At 38.6% G+C, this 18,280-nt stretch overlaps 1 protein-coding gene across 1 annotated transcript in view; it reads left to right on the forward strand.

Moving 5' to 3' along the window:
- Positions 1-429: 429 nt before the first annotated feature.
- HIAT1 (hippocampus abundant transcript 1) overlaps positions 430-18,280 on the forward strand; it is an 80,273-nt gene continuing 62,422 nt past the window's right edge. The window contains exon 1 of the mRNA XM_006882442.1: positions 430-513. Within this exon, the coding sequence (XP_006882504.1) occupies positions 430-513 (84 nt within the window). The remainder of the gene's footprint in view (positions 514-18,280) is intronic.

Here is an 18,280-nt window from a genome sequence, read left to right on the forward strand (position 1 = left end):
ATGCCTGGTTAAAATTGCAGCGCAACTCTGTACCAGTTGTTTTCCCATGAACAGGAAACGTATTTTCCATGGGTGAAGAATTGAGCAACAACTATCTTCCTCCCAGGACTGTGGATGATTAAGGCCAGCTCTTCAACCTAGACTACCTCGCTCCAGAGATTCCAGCAGCAGGCTAACAGCCCACAACCTCCCCTGGGGACCTTCCGTCCGGGCGGGGCCGCCGCGAAGGCGGAGCGGCGTCACGTGGGCGGGGCGGGCCTGTCGGCCGATCGCACGATGTGACGCCCCGCCGGAGGCAGGCCGGGCCCTCAAGATGGCTGCTGGCGCCCAGAGCGGCTCGGCCCAGCAGTAGTGGCGGGACGGGACTCGCCGCTGGGGCCGGCCGACCCGGGAGTGGCTGCAGCAGCGCCAGGAATCGAGGATGGTAAAATGACCCAGGGGAAGAAGAAAAAACGGGCCGCGAACCGCAGTATCATGCTGGCCAAGAAGATCATCATTAAGGACGGAGGCACGGTGAGCTGGGGTTCAGCGCCGGCAAGCGTTCCCTGGGGCCCCCTATCCCATCTTTTTCTGCGTCTGACGCCGGCGTCCCCACTTTCCCCAGCCCTGCCGGCGATGCCGTTGTCTCCGGCTCCCAAACCCTCTCGCTGCTCCTCCGGGGTTTTCTTCCCGCGCCTCGGCCTGCGGCCTCTGGGACCGTCCCTCTCGGGGCCGCCGCTCGCGTCTCCCGCACCTGCCGCTCTCTCTTCTGCCACCTCTAGAGACCCCGCGCCCCCGAGGCCCCACGTGCTCCTCGCGGCGGGGAGGCATCGCGGCGTCCCTGCTCCGCCGGTGCCTGGTCCGGCCGCGCCCCTCGCCTCCGCAGCCGCCCCTCGGCGGCCGAGGCCCCAGGAAGCTGTCGCCGAGCTTCCAAGGGGCTGCGGAGCAGCCCTTCTCCTCCCATATGCTGCTAACGGGGTGGCATCTGGCGCGGCGACCCCGCTGGGATCCCGTAGTACGCTCGCTCTCTTCCCCATCTTTCTGGGCCCCTGCTAATGCTGTTAGCTGCATAGAGTACCGTAAACGCTGGCCGAAGGTGGGCTCCTCTCACTTCTCCGGGTCCATTCGACACCCGGGGCCTAGATTTCAATCTAGTATTTAGAGAACAGTAATCACCCTGTTGTGTCTTGGAATAAAAAAAATACCCAGCAGAATTGATCATGGCTTGAGGATTAGAGAGACTTTGAAAGGGAGACAGATTGAGGACAAGAAAAAAATTTTTTTGCTTTTCAGAAACAGTTGGCATCATAATAAACTTTACGCAATGTGCTTGTTTTTAGCCGGCAGAGGACGTAGGATTTTTAGGTGGAGGGACAAAACTCACCTATACTTTTTAGGTTGAGATTTCGCTTTTGCCACTATCTCTGGATTTTCTTGCATCCTCTAATTTGGCGTTCTGAAATAGAATGGTAGGTAAAATATCTGTTTCACTTTCTTGAGAAGTGTGCAGAAATGGTTCCTTAAATTCTGTTTCTGTTTTATTGGAGAGCGCGTTGACCAACTGCCTCAGTGTTGAATATGGTATGTCACCACTGAGGGTTTGAGAATTGAAAGAAATGGAAACTTTTTTTTTTTTTTTAAAACCCCACATTTAAAAAGATGATAGTCAAAATGCTAAGATTTAGAAAGTTTGGGATAGGTGCAATTTTCTAGTATACTTTCTCAGACCCTCAAATTTGAAGACGACTTACTAGATCTTTTTATCTTTGACATGTAGGGAAAAAAGGATGAAAGTACGAGTTCTCAGGGCTTTTTTTTTGTTTTACTTGATTAATTAAAACACATTGTTTTATTAAGTCGGTTATAAATTGCTGTTAGTATTTGAGCAAGTTGGTACTTTTTTCTTTTTTTGGTTGAGAACAGAGACTTGATTTTTTTAAAAATACTTCATAAAACTTACACAGTAAAGAGGGAATGACGGATTTTATTTTATGAATGCAGCTGATATTTATCGTCAGTATTTGCCAAAAATTAGAATGAGCTTGTGATCAAGAAACACTTTTCCTTTGTAAAGTTGTTTTGTTATTTCTGGGATTTTGTTTGGTCTCTATTACAACAGATGCTTTCATTCCAGATCATGTGAGATTTGGAATGGGGTTTTGGGTGTGTTAATTTTGGGTTTGTTTGGGTTTTTTTTAAATCCTTTTATGTATCAAATGCATGGCTTGCTTTAGGATGTAAGATCCACTTTTTTGGTACCAATTAATGGGCCTTTGGGAGGGCATATGAAATAGATGAAATTTTTTTTTTTAATGCTCTGAACAGGATGGTATTATCATTTCTCATCTGTATGCACTCATGAGTCTCTCTCTCCATTCTCATATCACTGGACTTTCCTTTAAAATAGGGACTTTGTTTACACATAGTTGAATCCTGCAGGACCTAGTACATAACGTTGAAAAGGCACTATTTTGGATTAACAAGTTCCTAGATGATTTCATTATCGTTTCATTTATTCCTTTATGTAATCAGGAAACACTTATTGTAATGAGAACTTTTTATAGCACTTGTATTTTAATCTACCTTCTAGCTATAAGTGAAGGAAGAGATGTAGTTGTAGATAGAGTTTTCAAAGTGGCATTTGCTTTTCTGCCTCTCTGCTTATAATAGCTCAGATTATTGTTATGGACATATTTTAAGAAAAAGGAGTAAAAACTTATTGTTAATTTCTGTATTTGTTTTTATTCATGTGTCATAGAATGTTAGAGTTACTATTATTGATAATACACTCTTAGGGCTTATAAAAAGCACCAGTGGAAGAATGAATTCAAAAGCAAATTGTGAAAAAAAGAAAAAAGGGAGCTCTGGTGGCCTAGTGGCAAGAAGCTGCTCTGCAATCCCAAAGACACAATGTTCAAATCCACCAGATGTTCCACTGGAGAAGGGTCAATCTCCTCCTGTGCCAGTCAGATCCAATTCTGTGGTTATGGTACACGACAAAAAAAAGAAAAGCAAGTTGTTTGGGTGTAAAAAGAACAAGGACAGCAGAAATGCAGTGGAGTCTGACTTTCACGAACTCCACTAAGGGGAACTGTCCTCATCAACAACAACCAGAGTATACACAACATCAATCTTACTGAGCACAAAATCTATTAAATTGACTATATGGACTTTACAAATCCCTATTTATGTTTATTAAGGAAATGAACAGACTCTAGTTCAGGTTGGCAGCAGAATACAGTCCCTTAATCAAGACAGCTTCTCAAGTGTGGTCACAGGCCCTTTGACCTTCAACCTCATGGCCTTTGGTCTGTATCACAGTTTTCTTCCTCCTGAGATTTAATGACTGCTTCCCTCAGTTCTCCAGCAAGCCTGGGTGAAAGCTTCTGTCTCTGGCTTTAGTCAGCTCTGTCTCAAGTTGGTCTCTGATTCTTGTGTAGATGGATATTGGTCTGGCTGTTGCAGGAATCTCTGGCCCTTGAAAGGATACTCTACTGCTGAGATTCCCAATTTCTCATGCTGAATCTACTCCATTTAAACCTAGTGGGATGACAAGATTAGGTAGTCTGTTTATGGATAGACTAACGCATCTATCTGTTCCTTGTGTTCCCACTTATATATGTGGCAGAATCAGAGTCATTCAATAGCTAGGTAAGCCATTTTGAACATTACACCTTTGACACTATAGTGAAGCTACATAGTCAGTACATAGGAGGCTCCGAGCAGTATTTCACCTTCTTGGTCAATGATACTAACTTGATCACCTGTTCTCTTCCTTCTGTTCAACAGGGTTATTAAAATTATTTTACTTTGTTCTGCTGATGACATCTTTTTTACCATTTACAAGCAACACTAATTATAAATGTTTTATCAGAAAGTTAGAACATACTTATTATGTATCTTAACAGTTGAAGTGAACCCTAATAAATTAATCATATTAATTGTTAGTTCTTAAATATATTTGTTTTAAACTGCATTTCAGGGAGACAGAGATGGGCTCCGTGTTGTCTGTTTGAGTGGTACGCAACTGAGATAAAATATCTGAAAATGTCTGAGTTTATATTATATGAGCTCTTAACTGGTACCCTGAAGTTTTTTAGAAAACAATCTTTTTTTCTAGGCGGTTAAATTCAGTGAATATTTATTTCTTCATGTACTGTATACCATTTTATTGGCGAAAGTAATAATTTTCTTGGTGAACTTAATTTTGAAGCATCTGTATGTTGAGATACAGGTGTTAGCTCTAAGTTTTAATGTGTGTTTAACATTTTGATTTGTCTCTTGCAGAGCTGACTGATTTGGACAGTTGAATCAGAAGTACATTCTGACATTTTAGGATTATTCCAATTTTATTAAATTATTTTTGATGTATTACTATATTCTTTATAAGCATTCTTGTTAAAGAATATAAACTGCACTTATTCATGGGTAATACAAAATTAATACAAAATTTAGAATCATGTTTAAAATATTTGCTTATTTTGGATCTATTTTGTGAATGTAGTTGTACAGTGGCATTTCTGTTAGTGAAAAATTAGTTCTTGCACAAGTGAATTAGTAAAATGACTTTCAAAATTAGATAAACAGCAAGGCATCAGTGAATTGTTATGTGGGAAGTTTATGACACCACACTACCACTGCCACCCCAGATCCTCTCACCACTCCATCTCTGGCTTATCCTTGATCTTCATTAGGTACTTAGCGAAGAAATAAATAGAAATAAGAGTCAGCATCCATTTTAAAAAACAACAACCATGGACCCAGCACTGTTTGCCTACAAGAATGGCTGAGGTAATTACAGCATAAACTCTAATTGAGGACCTCTGGTATCCCAGACAGCTGCTGAATAGTCACTTTGCTAACATGTAAGCTATGAGCTGGTGTTCTCAGAGCACAACAGTTCTTTGAAGTAATGGTAGGGTCCATTCCTGGAAACATCAGGATATGCCTTTGATAGGTGTATGGCAGCATCAGGAATGACTGCATCTTTAAGTTCTTGTTTCAGCATTTGCTTTAGGTTAATATGTTTGGGGATAAATTAGTAAGCTGTTTCCTGAATATGTCCCCGACCAAAGCCCCTTGCTATAAAGCTGAGTAGACTCTTAGTGGCCCTAAAGAACACAATAGCATTGTCTCCCAGGTTGTAAATCTGTATGGAACCTGACTGTACTTCTTTCTTCCCATGTTGTTAGGTGCCATTGAATCATTTGGGACTTAGAGCAACCCTATGAACACAGATCTGACCTTTCACTATCCTCAGTATCCTTATTGTAACTGTCTTGCTTGAACTATTGTTATTGTCATTATGTCAGTCAGTTCTTGAGAGTCTTCCTCTCTCTCAGTGACCCTCTGCCTTTCTCAGCATAATGTCTGTCTGAGTACTGGCCTCTGCTGACAACATGCTCAAAGTATGTGACACAGTTTCACCATCTCTACCTCTAAGGAGCAATCTGAAACTGTGTAATCTTTGGGTAGTTCATGGGATATTCCATACTCTTCATTGTGGTATACTGTGTCAGGAATTCATGAAAGCAGCTGCATTTCTCTTATTTAGAAAATATATAAAACAAAACACACCATATTGTTACCAGGCATAGGAAAGAGAGTTAATAAATAGAAAATAGACAGTTATAAGTTTCATAGGGGAAGGAAATGTACAATAAAGGGTTGAACAGAATTGTAGTTAATGATAGTAATTAATTGTAATTCATGTTCTAAAACAAAATGTGAATGATTGACGTAAAAACTAGTTTGATTTGTAAACTTTAATGCAAACCCCAGTATTAAAAAACAGTACAAAATCATTGCTTGTGCATGTATTTCATTGTGTGGATATACCATAGTTTTTCAGTCCATTTGATTGTGGTTGGACATTTGGGCTGTTTTCACATTCTTGTGCTGGTGAATAATACTGCTCTGACCACTGGTGTACAAATCTGTGTTTGTACCTCAGTTCTAATTTTCTGGGGGTATATTCCAAGCAGTGAAATAGCTGGGTCATAGAGAATTTCAGTTTTTTGAAGAAACACCAAACTGACTTCCAGAGTGATTGTACCATTTTACAATGCCACCAACAGTGTGTAAGAGTTCCTTTCTCGCCACATCCTCTCTAACATGTATTACTTGCTGTCCTGTTACACTTTGCCATGGCTAATGGAGTGAGATGGTATCTCCTTGTGGTTTTGATTTGCATTTCTCTTTCCATGTGTCTGTTGATCATCAGAATATCTTCCTCTGTGAAAATGCTTTCATTGTAAATCACTACCTGACTTGAGAGGGACTGGAGAGCATTATACTGAGTGAACTAACTCAGTCCTATGAGGAAAAATACTTTATAAAACCATTATTGTAGAACGTGTATGAGGATTCATGGTGGGGGGAGAGTAGTGAGGATGGGGAGTTGGGGGAGGATGGTCAATTATAGTCTCCTGTAATTTGATAGGTGGAGCAGGGTGAAGGAAATGGGAAAAATCCAAGTGGAAAAACAATGTTTATTTTTAAATAAATTATTTTTTGGGGGGGGCGGGGGAAGCACAGAAATGTAACCAGTTACATAAGTGAGCCTAGTTTGGGCCTCTTTATAAATTTGCTTTGTCAACCTCTTAAAAAAAAAAAAAACTGAAACAAAACAAAAACCAAAACCCCAAAACAAAATCAAAACTGTACAAACACTGTTTCTACATATACAGTTTAGGGTCATTAAGTATATTCTGTGAATTGAGCAACTATTTTGACCCTCCTTTTGTAAGCTGTTTCTCCACAGCTTCTTAAGGTTCCTGTCTATCTAATCTTTTAAGTTGTTCTTTTTGGTTTGATCCCTTTTAAACCAAAACAGAAACACCACTGACACAGTGTTGAGATCTACTATAGATGGTTCTTAAAAGCACAAAATGCTTTAGGCAAACATTCTTGACTAGTTAAACTATATTCTTTTGTTTCACCGGGGTGCTGCTTAGAGGCAAAGATGGTGAAACTCTGTCTCACATACTACGGACATATTGTCAAGGGAGACTAGTCCTTACAGAAGGACATCATTCTTCTGAAAGGTAGAGGGTCAGCACATGAGAAGGAGGACTCTCAGTGAGATGGATTGGCACAGAGATTTTAACAGTGCGCTCAGATGTTTCAGAGATGGTGAGGTTGACTCAGGATAGAGTGAGGTTTAGATCTGTTGTTTTTAGGGGCAGGTTTGGAAGCAACAATGGCATCCACTTCCTAAGCATGAACATGCCTCTGGAAACTGAACTTTGAGAAATGATGATAGTTAAAAAAGGGCTTCAGGTCTTTTGTTCATGGGGTCACAATGAGTCATGCTGTACTCAAAGGCAGTCAGCAACAAGATGAATTGAATGTGATTCACCGTCATGTAGCAACAACTCTGGTTTATGGAATAATTTAGGGGATATTTTTGATTTAAGGTTTAAATACTATCTCCAGGTTTAGGTTCATGAACCCAAGGTTCATCTTAGCCTTCATGGCTCCAGAAAGTAGATTCTCTGAGAATTTGGAATTCTGTTCTGTATTTCCCTCCTTTTGATCAGGATTCAGCTGAAGCATCTTTGATCATTCATTAATGGTAGTTAGTTCATTGTATCTAATCTCATGACAAAGGAGATTTGTTTATGGATACAGTTTATGGCCACATTCATTTCCTTCTATTGATTCCACTTAAAAGCTTTTAAGATACCACCCAGCACAACACAACAAACTAGAAGGTAGAAAAGAATTGCTTACCATGTTATTAGGCCAGATAACTGGAATGTCGCTTGAAACCATGACCCTGACTTCTTACTCTTGAAACCCTGATTCTGATTTCCTACCCAAGAAACCAGATCCCTTGAGGTATATTATTTGTCAGTAGCCTCAGCGACTGATGAAAGCGGCTTTATAATTATAGTATTTTTATAGGAACTTTTAAAATGTCCTACAAATTTTCAGAATGGCTCTAAATATTTACAAAAGTTAGACCTTTGCTCTGTAAATATTATTTGCCTTTTTAAGTGTAGGAACTTTTGTTTTAATTTTAAATATTTATGTAGCAAAATAGTTATCATTTCAACATTCTTCATATGCACAATTTAAAAGTTTTTAAAATTATGCTTATTATGTTGTCTATCAGTATTGCCCATTTCCAGATTTTTCTTTCACCGTAACAGAAGCTCAAGGTCCCCGAGGCGGTGAGTCCCCTTCCCTCCCACTCCTGGCAACCAGTAATAAACTCTGGTCTCCTACACTTGCCTATTCTAAATTTTTTGTCTTTTTATGACTGACTTAATTCACTTGGTGTATTTTAGGTTTCATCTCTTTTGTATCAGGACTTCATTTTTCTTTAGTCTGATTAATATTTCATTGCTTTATCCATCTGTTGAACATTTAAAATATTTCTTTTTTTTTTTTTTTGCTTTTATGAATGGAGCTGTTATGAACATTGGTTTTTAAACATGTTTGTGTATTATCTTGCAGTATTTGGAGTATATATGTTGGTGAGATTGTGAGACTGTTGGATTGTATAACTCTGTATTTAACTTTTGAGGAGCCACCAAAATGTTTTCTACACAGCTGTATTACTTTACAGTCCCAGCAGCAGTGGATAAGAGTTCTAGTTTCTTCACATCCTTGCCACTACATTGTTCCCAAATTTTAAGTCATTTTGGTTTGCTCTGCCTTAATTAATGACATCAAACATGTTTACATGTGGCTTTTAAAAAAAAGCATTTCTTCTTTGGTAAAATGTTTTCTTAAATCCCTTGACTGGTTTTTTTTATTGGGTTATCTCTGTTACTAAGTTGTAGAAGTGTTTGGTGTTTTTTTTTTTGGTGGTTTTATTTTTTTGTGTGTGTTTTAAAGACTTGTTTTTAATACTTTGGTTAAAATTTTATCAAACTTTCTCTCAGTTTGTACATTCTGCTCACTTTGTTAATTAGACCCTTTTATGATATACGTAGACCAGAAGGCAGTCATCAGAACAGAGCAAGGAAACATTGGTTCAAAATTGGGAAGGGTGTGCACCAGGGATGTACCCTATCTTCATACCTTTTCAGTCTTTATGCAGAACAGATTATTTGGGAGGCTGGGCTCTTAGGAGAAGTGTGGTGTCAGGATTTGAGGAAAACTCATCAACATTCTCCATTATGCAGATGACACAACCCTGCTTACTGAAACTGAGGAAAATCTGAAGGACTTGTGGCAGAAGGTCAAGGACTGCAGCCTTTAATACAGATTGAAGCTCAACATCAAGAAAATAAAAGATTCTCTCCACAGGGCCAATTGCAGCATCATGATGGATGGTGAAGAGACTGAATAGCTTTAGTTTGCTTGGCTCCACAGTCAACACTCTTGGTGTCAGCAGCCAGGAAATTACAAGACAGATTGCAATGGGAAAGTCTTCTGTCAGAGACCTCTCCAAAGTACTGAAGAGCAATGATGTCATTGTGGAGACTAAGGTGCATCTGAACCAAGCCATAGTCTTTGCAGTTACTTGCTGTGCATCAGAAAGCTGGACAATGACTAGGGATGATAGATGGAGAAATGATGCCTTTGAGCAGTGGTGCTGGAGAAGAGCATGGACTTCTAGGAGAACAAACAAGTTCGTTCTGGAGAGGGTTAAACCAGGATGCTCCTTGGTAGACAGGATTCTGAAGCTTCTTCTGACATACTTTGGACCTGTTGCAAGGTGGGACCAGGTCTTGGGGAGGGATGTCATGCTTGGGAAGGTGGAGAGACAGCGCAAGAGAGGAAGACCTTCATGGTGAAAGCAGAGGGATGAGGATGTGCAGGGGGAGGGAGGATTAGTCTTGGTACTGTACAATTTGATGGGGGCAGGGTGAAGGAAATGGAAAGAATTTGTTTTTAAAACAGTGTATTAGAATTTTGTAAATAAACTAGTAGAATATTAAAAAAAAAGAGGAAGACCTTTGATGAGATGGATTGATTCAGTGACTGGGATAATGGGAGTAGGTGTGTCAGAGACAGTAAGATTGGCACAGGATAGGGCAGGCTCTTGTACATAGGGTCACTATGAGTCGCAGGCAACTTAATGGCACATAACAACAATAACGACATGATATGCTTTTAATTTTTTTATGTCTCAATTTGTTTTGCTGTTAATGTTTTTCCAAATCATACCATTAGCCAAGACTTTTATTGTAAGTTATTTTAGTCAGCTTTTGTTGTTGTTAGGTGTTGTTGAGTGAACTCCAACCCAACAGTAGAATGAAATCTTTCCTGATCCTGCATCTTTGTCACGATTTGTTTTGCTTAAATCTGTTGTTACATACATTAGTCATGGTTTTGGGCGTGGACTGTGGATATAAGTCAAAAGAAATCTTTTATAACATTAAGCTTTCCTCCATTCATCATGATGTTTATTATTCCAGTTGTGAGTATTTTTGTTTATATTGAAGTGTAGTCTATACTGAAATACGTAATGTCTGATCTTCAGTAAGTGCTTGAAGTAACTTCAGTTGCAGCCAGCTAAGTTATGTTGAGCCTTCTGGCAATATTGGTGCCATGATTTCTTCATATGGTTTAGCTTTGGGATTATTTGTTCAGTAAATGGGTTCTCACATGATCTCTTTCTGCAGGATAACATACCAAAAGTATGCCACACAAAATCTAAGAGCAAGATGGCTGTACTTTTTTCTGAGACAGATTTATCTATCTTTTGGGTGTTCATGGTATATTCACTATTCTTCATCAGCATCACAGTTTCATTTTCGTTGTCCCAACTTTACCATATGTAGTCTTTTTTAAAAAAATTTTATTATTTTGTGTGCATGTACTGTCAAACTGGATCTGACTGGTACAGGAGGAGATTGCCCCTCCTTTTTCAGCAGAGCATCTGGTGGATTTGAACTGTGTGCCTCTGGGATTGCAGTGCAGCTTCTTGCCACTAGGCCACCAGAGCTCCCTAACATATATATTCTGACAGTTTGTGCTGTTGTGTCAGAACCGATCCATAGCTGACCCTCCAGTGGGTTTTCTGAGGCTGTTAATTGCATGAGCAATTACCCATCCTTCTCCCATAGAGCATCTGGTGTGTTCAAACCATGTGTATTTGTTATTCACATGCTGTTTCTTACCACTAGACTCTAGTATCTGGTAGCCATATATGCAGGCTGTTTTTAGAAGAGGACACGGCACTAGGGACATTTTAGCCAATGTTAGATGGATCTTAGATGAAAGCAGAGTGTCACTGTCAGTTCACCGGCAACTTGACAGCAACACCCTGATGGGGGTAAGCACAAGGGAGAAACACCACTCCAGGAGAGGATCAGAGAGTCAATCCAGCTCAATTTTATTGGGGCTGCACTGCACTTATATACACAGGAACACCAGATAGGGTGGGCTTACAGATGTGGGACATGTGGATTGATTAGGGGAACCTCAGCTTCATGTGGACCACTCCCAGCTCAACAGACACAGCAGCTGTCTTCCCAGGTGGCAAGCTTTCTCAAGCCAGTACAGCCAAACACAGGGGAGCTTTCTCAACCCCGTGTTAAAGGCCATTGGGAGGCTTCTCTGGAGCTTAGCCAATCTGTCCTGGCTAGAGACCCTCCCTTCTTTCCCAACATCCCACAACAGAGAGTACCGGAGAAATGTCTGTCTGTGTTTCATTAACTATACAACAACGTTGAGAAGAATGGGAATCCCAGATCACTTAATTGTGCTTATGCAAAACCTATAGTTGGACCAGGAAGCATTCTTCAGAACAGTGCAAGGAAACACTGCATGGTTCAAAATCAGAAAAGGTGTATGCCAAGATACATCCTATCTCCATACCTTTACAGTCTATGTGCGGAACAGATCACTTGGGAGGCAGGATTCTGTGAGGAAGAATGTAGCAAAAAGATTGGAAGACTCATCATGCGGATGATACTTACTGTCTTGCTTGGTGAAATGGAGGAGAACCCTAGATGGTTGCTGCATAAGGTCAAGGACTGCAGTCTTCAATATAGATTGGCACCAGCAGTTGGGAGATAAAGATGAAATGCATTGGGGAAATCTACTGTCAGGGACATTTCCAGAGTACTGAAGAGCAACAGTGTCAGTCTAGAGAAAAATGTGTGCCTGATCCAAGCCATGGTCTTTGTAGTTACTTGGTATTCATCATTGAGATTGTGGTGCAGCTTATTGCCCGTTTTTTTTTTTTTTTTATTATTATTATTATTATTACTATTACTATTACTATTGTGTGTGTACCGTGAAATCAGGTCTGACTGGTACTGGATGAGATTGTCCCTCCTTCAGGAGAGCATCTGATGGGTCATCATTGAGCTGGACAACAATGACTAAGGATGATAGAAGAAAAATTGCCTTTAGATGTGCTGGAGAAAAGTATTGAATATACCATGCACTGACTAGAGAACAAACAGATTTGTCCTAGAGAGCATAAAACCAGGCTGCTCCTTGGAAGCAAGGATTTTTCTCTCTCTCTCTTTTTTTTTTTAATTTTAATGAAAGTTTACAAAGACTTAGGATTTCCAGCCATTCATTGTTGCACAAGGCAAGGATTTTGAAGCTCCATTTAACATACATTGGGCATGTTGCCTGGAGAGACCATTTCTTAGAGAAGGACATCATTATTGGAAGGGTGGAGGGACAGAACAGGAGAGGAAGACCCTGGATGAGATGATTGACTTAGTGACTGGTAATAGTAAATTGGCTGAAGGTAGAGCAGAGTTCATTGTTGGCTATGAGGCACAGACCACTCGATGGCTTATACAAACAATGGCAAAGGTATGCCATTTGATTTCTTGACTGCTGCTTCCTTGGGTGTTGATTGTGGAGTCAAGTAAAGTGAAATCCTTGACGGCTTCAGTCTCTGTTTATTGTGATGTTGTTTATTGGTACAGTTGTGAGGATTTTTTTTATGGCTTCTTAATTAAATATTATTTAGAAACAGCAAAAGTTCTTTCTGAAAGCATATTTAACCCTCACTTTTTATTAATAATTTGCCATGATATTAAATTCTAGGTTCAAATTTTCCTCCCTTGTAATTTTATTGTTCTTGTTGTTGTTGATGCACTTTATTTTACCCCCTTAAATTTTGTTTTGAGAATTTTCAGATCTATAGAAGAGTTACAAGAGTAGTAAAGTGAACAAGCGTAAGTCTCCACCATGTAGATTTGTTATTCACTAATTTTTAACATTTTGCCACATTTCTTTTATACAAACTTGGTTTTTCCTTTCCTGGACCACTTGAGTCTTATTTCATGCCACTATCCCTAAAAGTCTTAGAATGTGTCACCTAAGAATGAGGATATTTACCTATGTAAACCCAATATCATAATCATATTCTGAAATTTTAATATTAGTAAAATACTGTTATGCAATACGGAGACTCTGGTGGTATAGTCTGTAGAGAGTTTTGCTGCTAATCTCTCTGGAGATTCAAATCCCCAAGTGGCTTCAAGGAAGAAAGATGGAATATCTCCTCCTGTGTGATTTAACAGCCTCAGCAACCTGCAGGAGGTTAAGCTATGAGTTTGCTCCAACTTGATGGCAGTGAGTGATTGATTCTCTACTAATACAGTCCATATTTTAATTTTCCTTGATTCTTTATAGCTTCCTTGTTATTTTTTATGGTTAGATTTTTGATAAAAAGTAGTATGAATTAGGGGAGCTCTGGTGGTCTAGTGGCAAGAAAAGCTGCACTGCAATCCCAGAGGCGCACGGTTCGAATCCACCAGATGCTCTGCCGGGGAAAGAGGGACAATCCCCTCCTGTCTGTACCAGTCAGATCTGATTTGATGGTACACACAAATAATAAAATAAAAATTAAAACAAAACAAAACGTGACAGCAAAGTAATCTTTAAAAAAAGTAGTATGAATTTAGAAAACAAAGTGTATTGGTATTCTCATTATTTAAATAAGAATGTATTTTTTAAAATCTTTTTTAAAAAATGGATATAATGAAAGTTTATAAAAAACTTGGATTTCCATTCATTCATTGTTGCACCTTCTTCCCTACACCCCTACCTCCCCATTCTGCTTTTCTCTTGAAAAAGATTTATTCATTGTTGCATGATTTCCTCCTTACCCTCAACTTCCAGTCCACTTTGCTATGTACCTCTTACTCTGGACTGTTGACAGGCAGATAATACCTAATCATATAGTCCTTTTAAACGCTTATTTCCCTCATCTATTTCCTTCATTGCCGTGTTCATTATTCTCTCTTTTCTTCGTTTCCCCAACCACCATGTCAGTCCTGATTTATAACAATGACATTATGTAGTATTTTTCCTTTTGTGATGGAAATATTTCACTCAGCATAATGTCCTCTAGGGTCACCCATTTTATGTAATGTTTTTATTAATTAGTTCCTTATTTTATTAGTTCCTTGCTTTTCAGTGTTGAGTAGTATTTCATTGTGTTAATATACCACAGATTCTCTAGTCATTCATTTGTTGATGGGCAGTTTGGTTGCTTCCATCTCTTTGCAGCAGTAAACATGGTGTGCATATACCTGTTGGGTGGCAGTTCTTGTTTCTTTAGGGTAGATTCCTACTAGTGACATTGCTGGGTCAGATTGTATTTCTATTTCCAGCTTCTTGAGAAAGTGCCATACTGCCTTCCATAGTGATTGTACCATTTTCTACTCCCACCAGTAGTGAATAAGTGTTCCAATATATTTCTCCACAATATTACCAACATTTGTTGTTTGGTGCTCTGTTGAACTTTGCTATTGTTACTGGAGTGAGACGATATCTCATAGTTGTTTTTATTTGCTTCTCTCTTAGAGCTAGGGATTTTGAACATTTCTTCATGTGTTTGTTAGCCATCTGAATGTCTTCGTTGGAGATGTGTCTGTTCATATCCTGTGCCCATTTTGCAATTGGGTTGTTTACCTTTGTCTTGTTTCATAAATTCTAAATACATGTCCCTTATCTGACATGCCGTTACCAAATATTTTTTCTTATTCCGTGGCTTCCCTTTTTACCCTGGTGGAGAAGTTTTTGGATGTGCATAGGGATTTGATTCTTAGAATGTCCGATTCATCTATTCTCTCCTGGTTATAGATTGTTTACCTTTATCTCGTTGAGGTGCTGAAGTATTCTATAAATTCTAGATATAAGTCCCTTATCAGACATGTCATTACCAAATAGTTTTTCCCAGTGTGTGGCTTTCCTTTTTACATGGTAGGAGAAGTTTTTTGATGTGCGTAGGTATTAGATTCTTAGAGGGTCCCGTTCATCTATTTTATCATTTCCTGGTTGTAAGTCTTTCAGGATGCTTGAGAGACTCTTCCATGTTGTTGATTAGGGCCTCTAGAGTTCTTCCAAACTTTTCACTTCTAAAGTTTATATTCCCTGGTTTTATTCCTAGGTCCTTGATCCAATTTGAGTTGGTTTTCGTGCATAGTGAGATGTGGGTATTGCATGAGTTTTCTACAGCTAGTTTTCCAGTCTTGCCAACACCATTTGTTCAAGAGGCTTTCATTTCCCCGCTTAACTGATTTCATCTCCTTATCACAAATCAGTTGACCATAGGAGGATGAGTTGATTTCTGTGTTGTCAATTCTATTCCATTTATGATGTGTCTGTCACTGTACCAGTACCATGTTGTCTTGACCACTGTGGCTGTGTAGTAGAATTTGAGATCAGGGAGTGAGATGCCTCCTACCTTATCTCTCTTTTTCAGGAGTGCTTTGCCTATTCAGGGTCTCTTTCCATTCCAGATGAAATTAGAAATTGCCTTTTCCATCTTATTGAAGAATGGAATTGATATTTTTACTGGGATTGCATTGAACTTGTAGATTGCCTTTGATAGAATTGTCATTTTCACAATATGGAGTCTTCCTGTCCAAGATCATGGTACATTCTTCCATTTCTCCAGGCCTCTTTGTTTCTTAGAGTAATGATTTGTAATATTCTTTGAATAAGTCTTTTATGTTTCTAGTTAGATAGAATCTTGTGATGGTTTTACAAGTGAATCTTATCAAACATTCAGACAAGAATTGTGACCAATTCTACATAAAGTATTTGAGAAAATAGAAAAAGATGAATTCTCCTTAACCCATTCTATGAAGCAAACACATCCTTGATATCAAAGTCAGGTAAAGACACCACCAAAATAGAAAATTATAGACCAATATCTCTCATGAATATAGATGCAAAAATCTCAGTAAAATCCTACTCAACAGAATCCAAGAGGGGGGAAAAATCACCATGACCAAGTGGGATTCATAACAGGTGTGCAAGGATCGTTCAACATAAGAAAAACAATCAATGTAATTCATCACATTAATAAAGCAAAGAAGAGGAACCACAGGATCCTATTGATTGATGCAGAAAAGGCCTTTGACAAAATCCAACACCCTTTCCTGAATAAAACACTCAACAAAATAGGAATAGAGGGGAATTTCTTCAACAATGTAAAAGAATATACATAAAACCAAGAGCCAACATCATTCTCAATGGGGAGAGATTAAAGGCATTCCCTTTGAGAACAGGAACTAGGCAAGGATGCCCTCTATCACCTCTCCTATTTCATATTGTATTGGAAGTCCTAATGATAGCAGTGAGACAAGAGAAGGAAATAAGAGGTAGACAAATTGGCAAAGAGTAGGTAAAATTATCTCTATATGCAGTTGATGTGATAGTATACTTTGAAAACCCTAAAGACTCAGTGAGAAAACTGCTGGACATAGTTGACCAATTCAGCAAAGTGGCAGGATAATAAGATCAACATACAAAAAAAAAAATCAGATTTCTCTGCAGTGACAAAGAGAATACAGCACTGGAGCTAAGAGAAAAGCAATATCCATCAAAATAGCTAATCACAAGATTAAATACTTCTTGTTTAATTTTGTAAAACCCTTAAATACTTGCTGTTCTTTTTCAGTTTGTTGAAGATGTTGGGTTAGAGAATCAATTATCATTTTTTCTTTCCTTTTGAAGTGTTTGCTTATTGCTCTAAATTGATACCTAAGTACTGCTTTGGCTGTTTCCTTGAGGTGTTGGTAACTTGTGCTTTCATTGTGATTTGTTTCAAGATACTTTTTAATTTCATTTTTTATTTCTTTTATTATCCACTCATGTTCAAGCAAGGTGTTGTTCAGCTTCCAAATGTATGGTGTTTTCTCCTTTATTCCCTTGTTATTAATTTCTAATTTTGTAGCGTTGTGGTCTGAGAAAATACTTTGTATTATTTCTATGTTTTTTAATTTATTGAAGCTTGTCTTGTGATCTAAATTTTCCTATTCTGGAAAATGTTCTATGCACATTGAAGAAAAACGTATACTGCACCTTTTTTGTGTGCATTAGCCTATATGTATCTATGAGATCAAGTTGGTTTATGATGTCATTTAATTTTGCAGCATCTTTGTTGAGTTTCTTTCTGGTAGTTTTATCTTTTCTTGAGAGGGGTGTATTTCAATACTACAATAATACGTCTCTTACTACTATAGTGGTATTGTCTATTTCTTTTTCAGTTCTGTTGATATTTGCTTTATGTATTTTGCAGCTCTATCTATCATTTGGTGCCTAGATATTATGGTTATATTCTCTTATTCTATTGACCCTTTAAACATTATATAGTGACTTTCCTTGTCCTTTGTGATGGTTTTTGTATTGAAATTTATTTTGTCAGAGATTAGTATCACTACTTCTGCTTTTTTCTGGTTGCCATTTGCTTGGTATATTTTTTTTCCACCCTTTTATTTTTATAATCATCTTCACTGTTCAGGTGTGTCTCTTGTGGACAACAAACTGTGTTTTCTAACATATCTGCTTAGAAATCTTAATCTTATTTGCTCTTTCTTATAGGTTACTCTTTGTTTCTTCCTTGCTGCTTTCAAAATTCTCTCCTTACCTTTGATTCTGGCAAATTTGACTATGATATGCCTTAGTATTTTTCTTTTGGGGTCTGTTCAGTATGTTGTTTACTCAGGTTCTTGAATATATATTCTCTTATTCTTTATTATGCTTGGAAAATTTTCTTCTAATTCTTCCACAACTTTTTCGGTGCCTTTACTTGCTTCTTCTGGTTCTGGGATTCTGATTGCATGTGTGTTATTCCTCTTGATGGTGTGGTACCCCATGTTATTCTTAGGCAGTCTTTTTCCTTCGTTTTTGAGTCTGCTTTTTTGTTCTAGCAGATCAGTCATGAGAATTCTTCCCTCTATTTAGCTGGTTTCATGTTCCATTTCTTCAACTCTTCCCGTGTCCCTTCAACATGTTGACAGCATCAGAAACGTTGGTCCTCATCTTTTGTTGTTTTTTTTTTTCTATAATTATACTTTATTAATTTTTCATAAACATTTACAGAGATTTTGGGTTTCCATTCATTCATTGTTCC

The sequence above is a fragment of the Elephantulus edwardii genome, unplaced genomic scaffold (genome assembly GCF_000299155.1).
Source record: "Elephantulus edwardii isolate Elephantulus edwardi_28Jun2011 unplaced genomic scaffold, EleEdw1.0 scaffold00020, whole genome shotgun sequence".
NCBI lineage: Eukaryota > Metazoa > Chordata > Mammalia > Macroscelidea > Macroscelididae > Elephantulus > Elephantulus edwardii.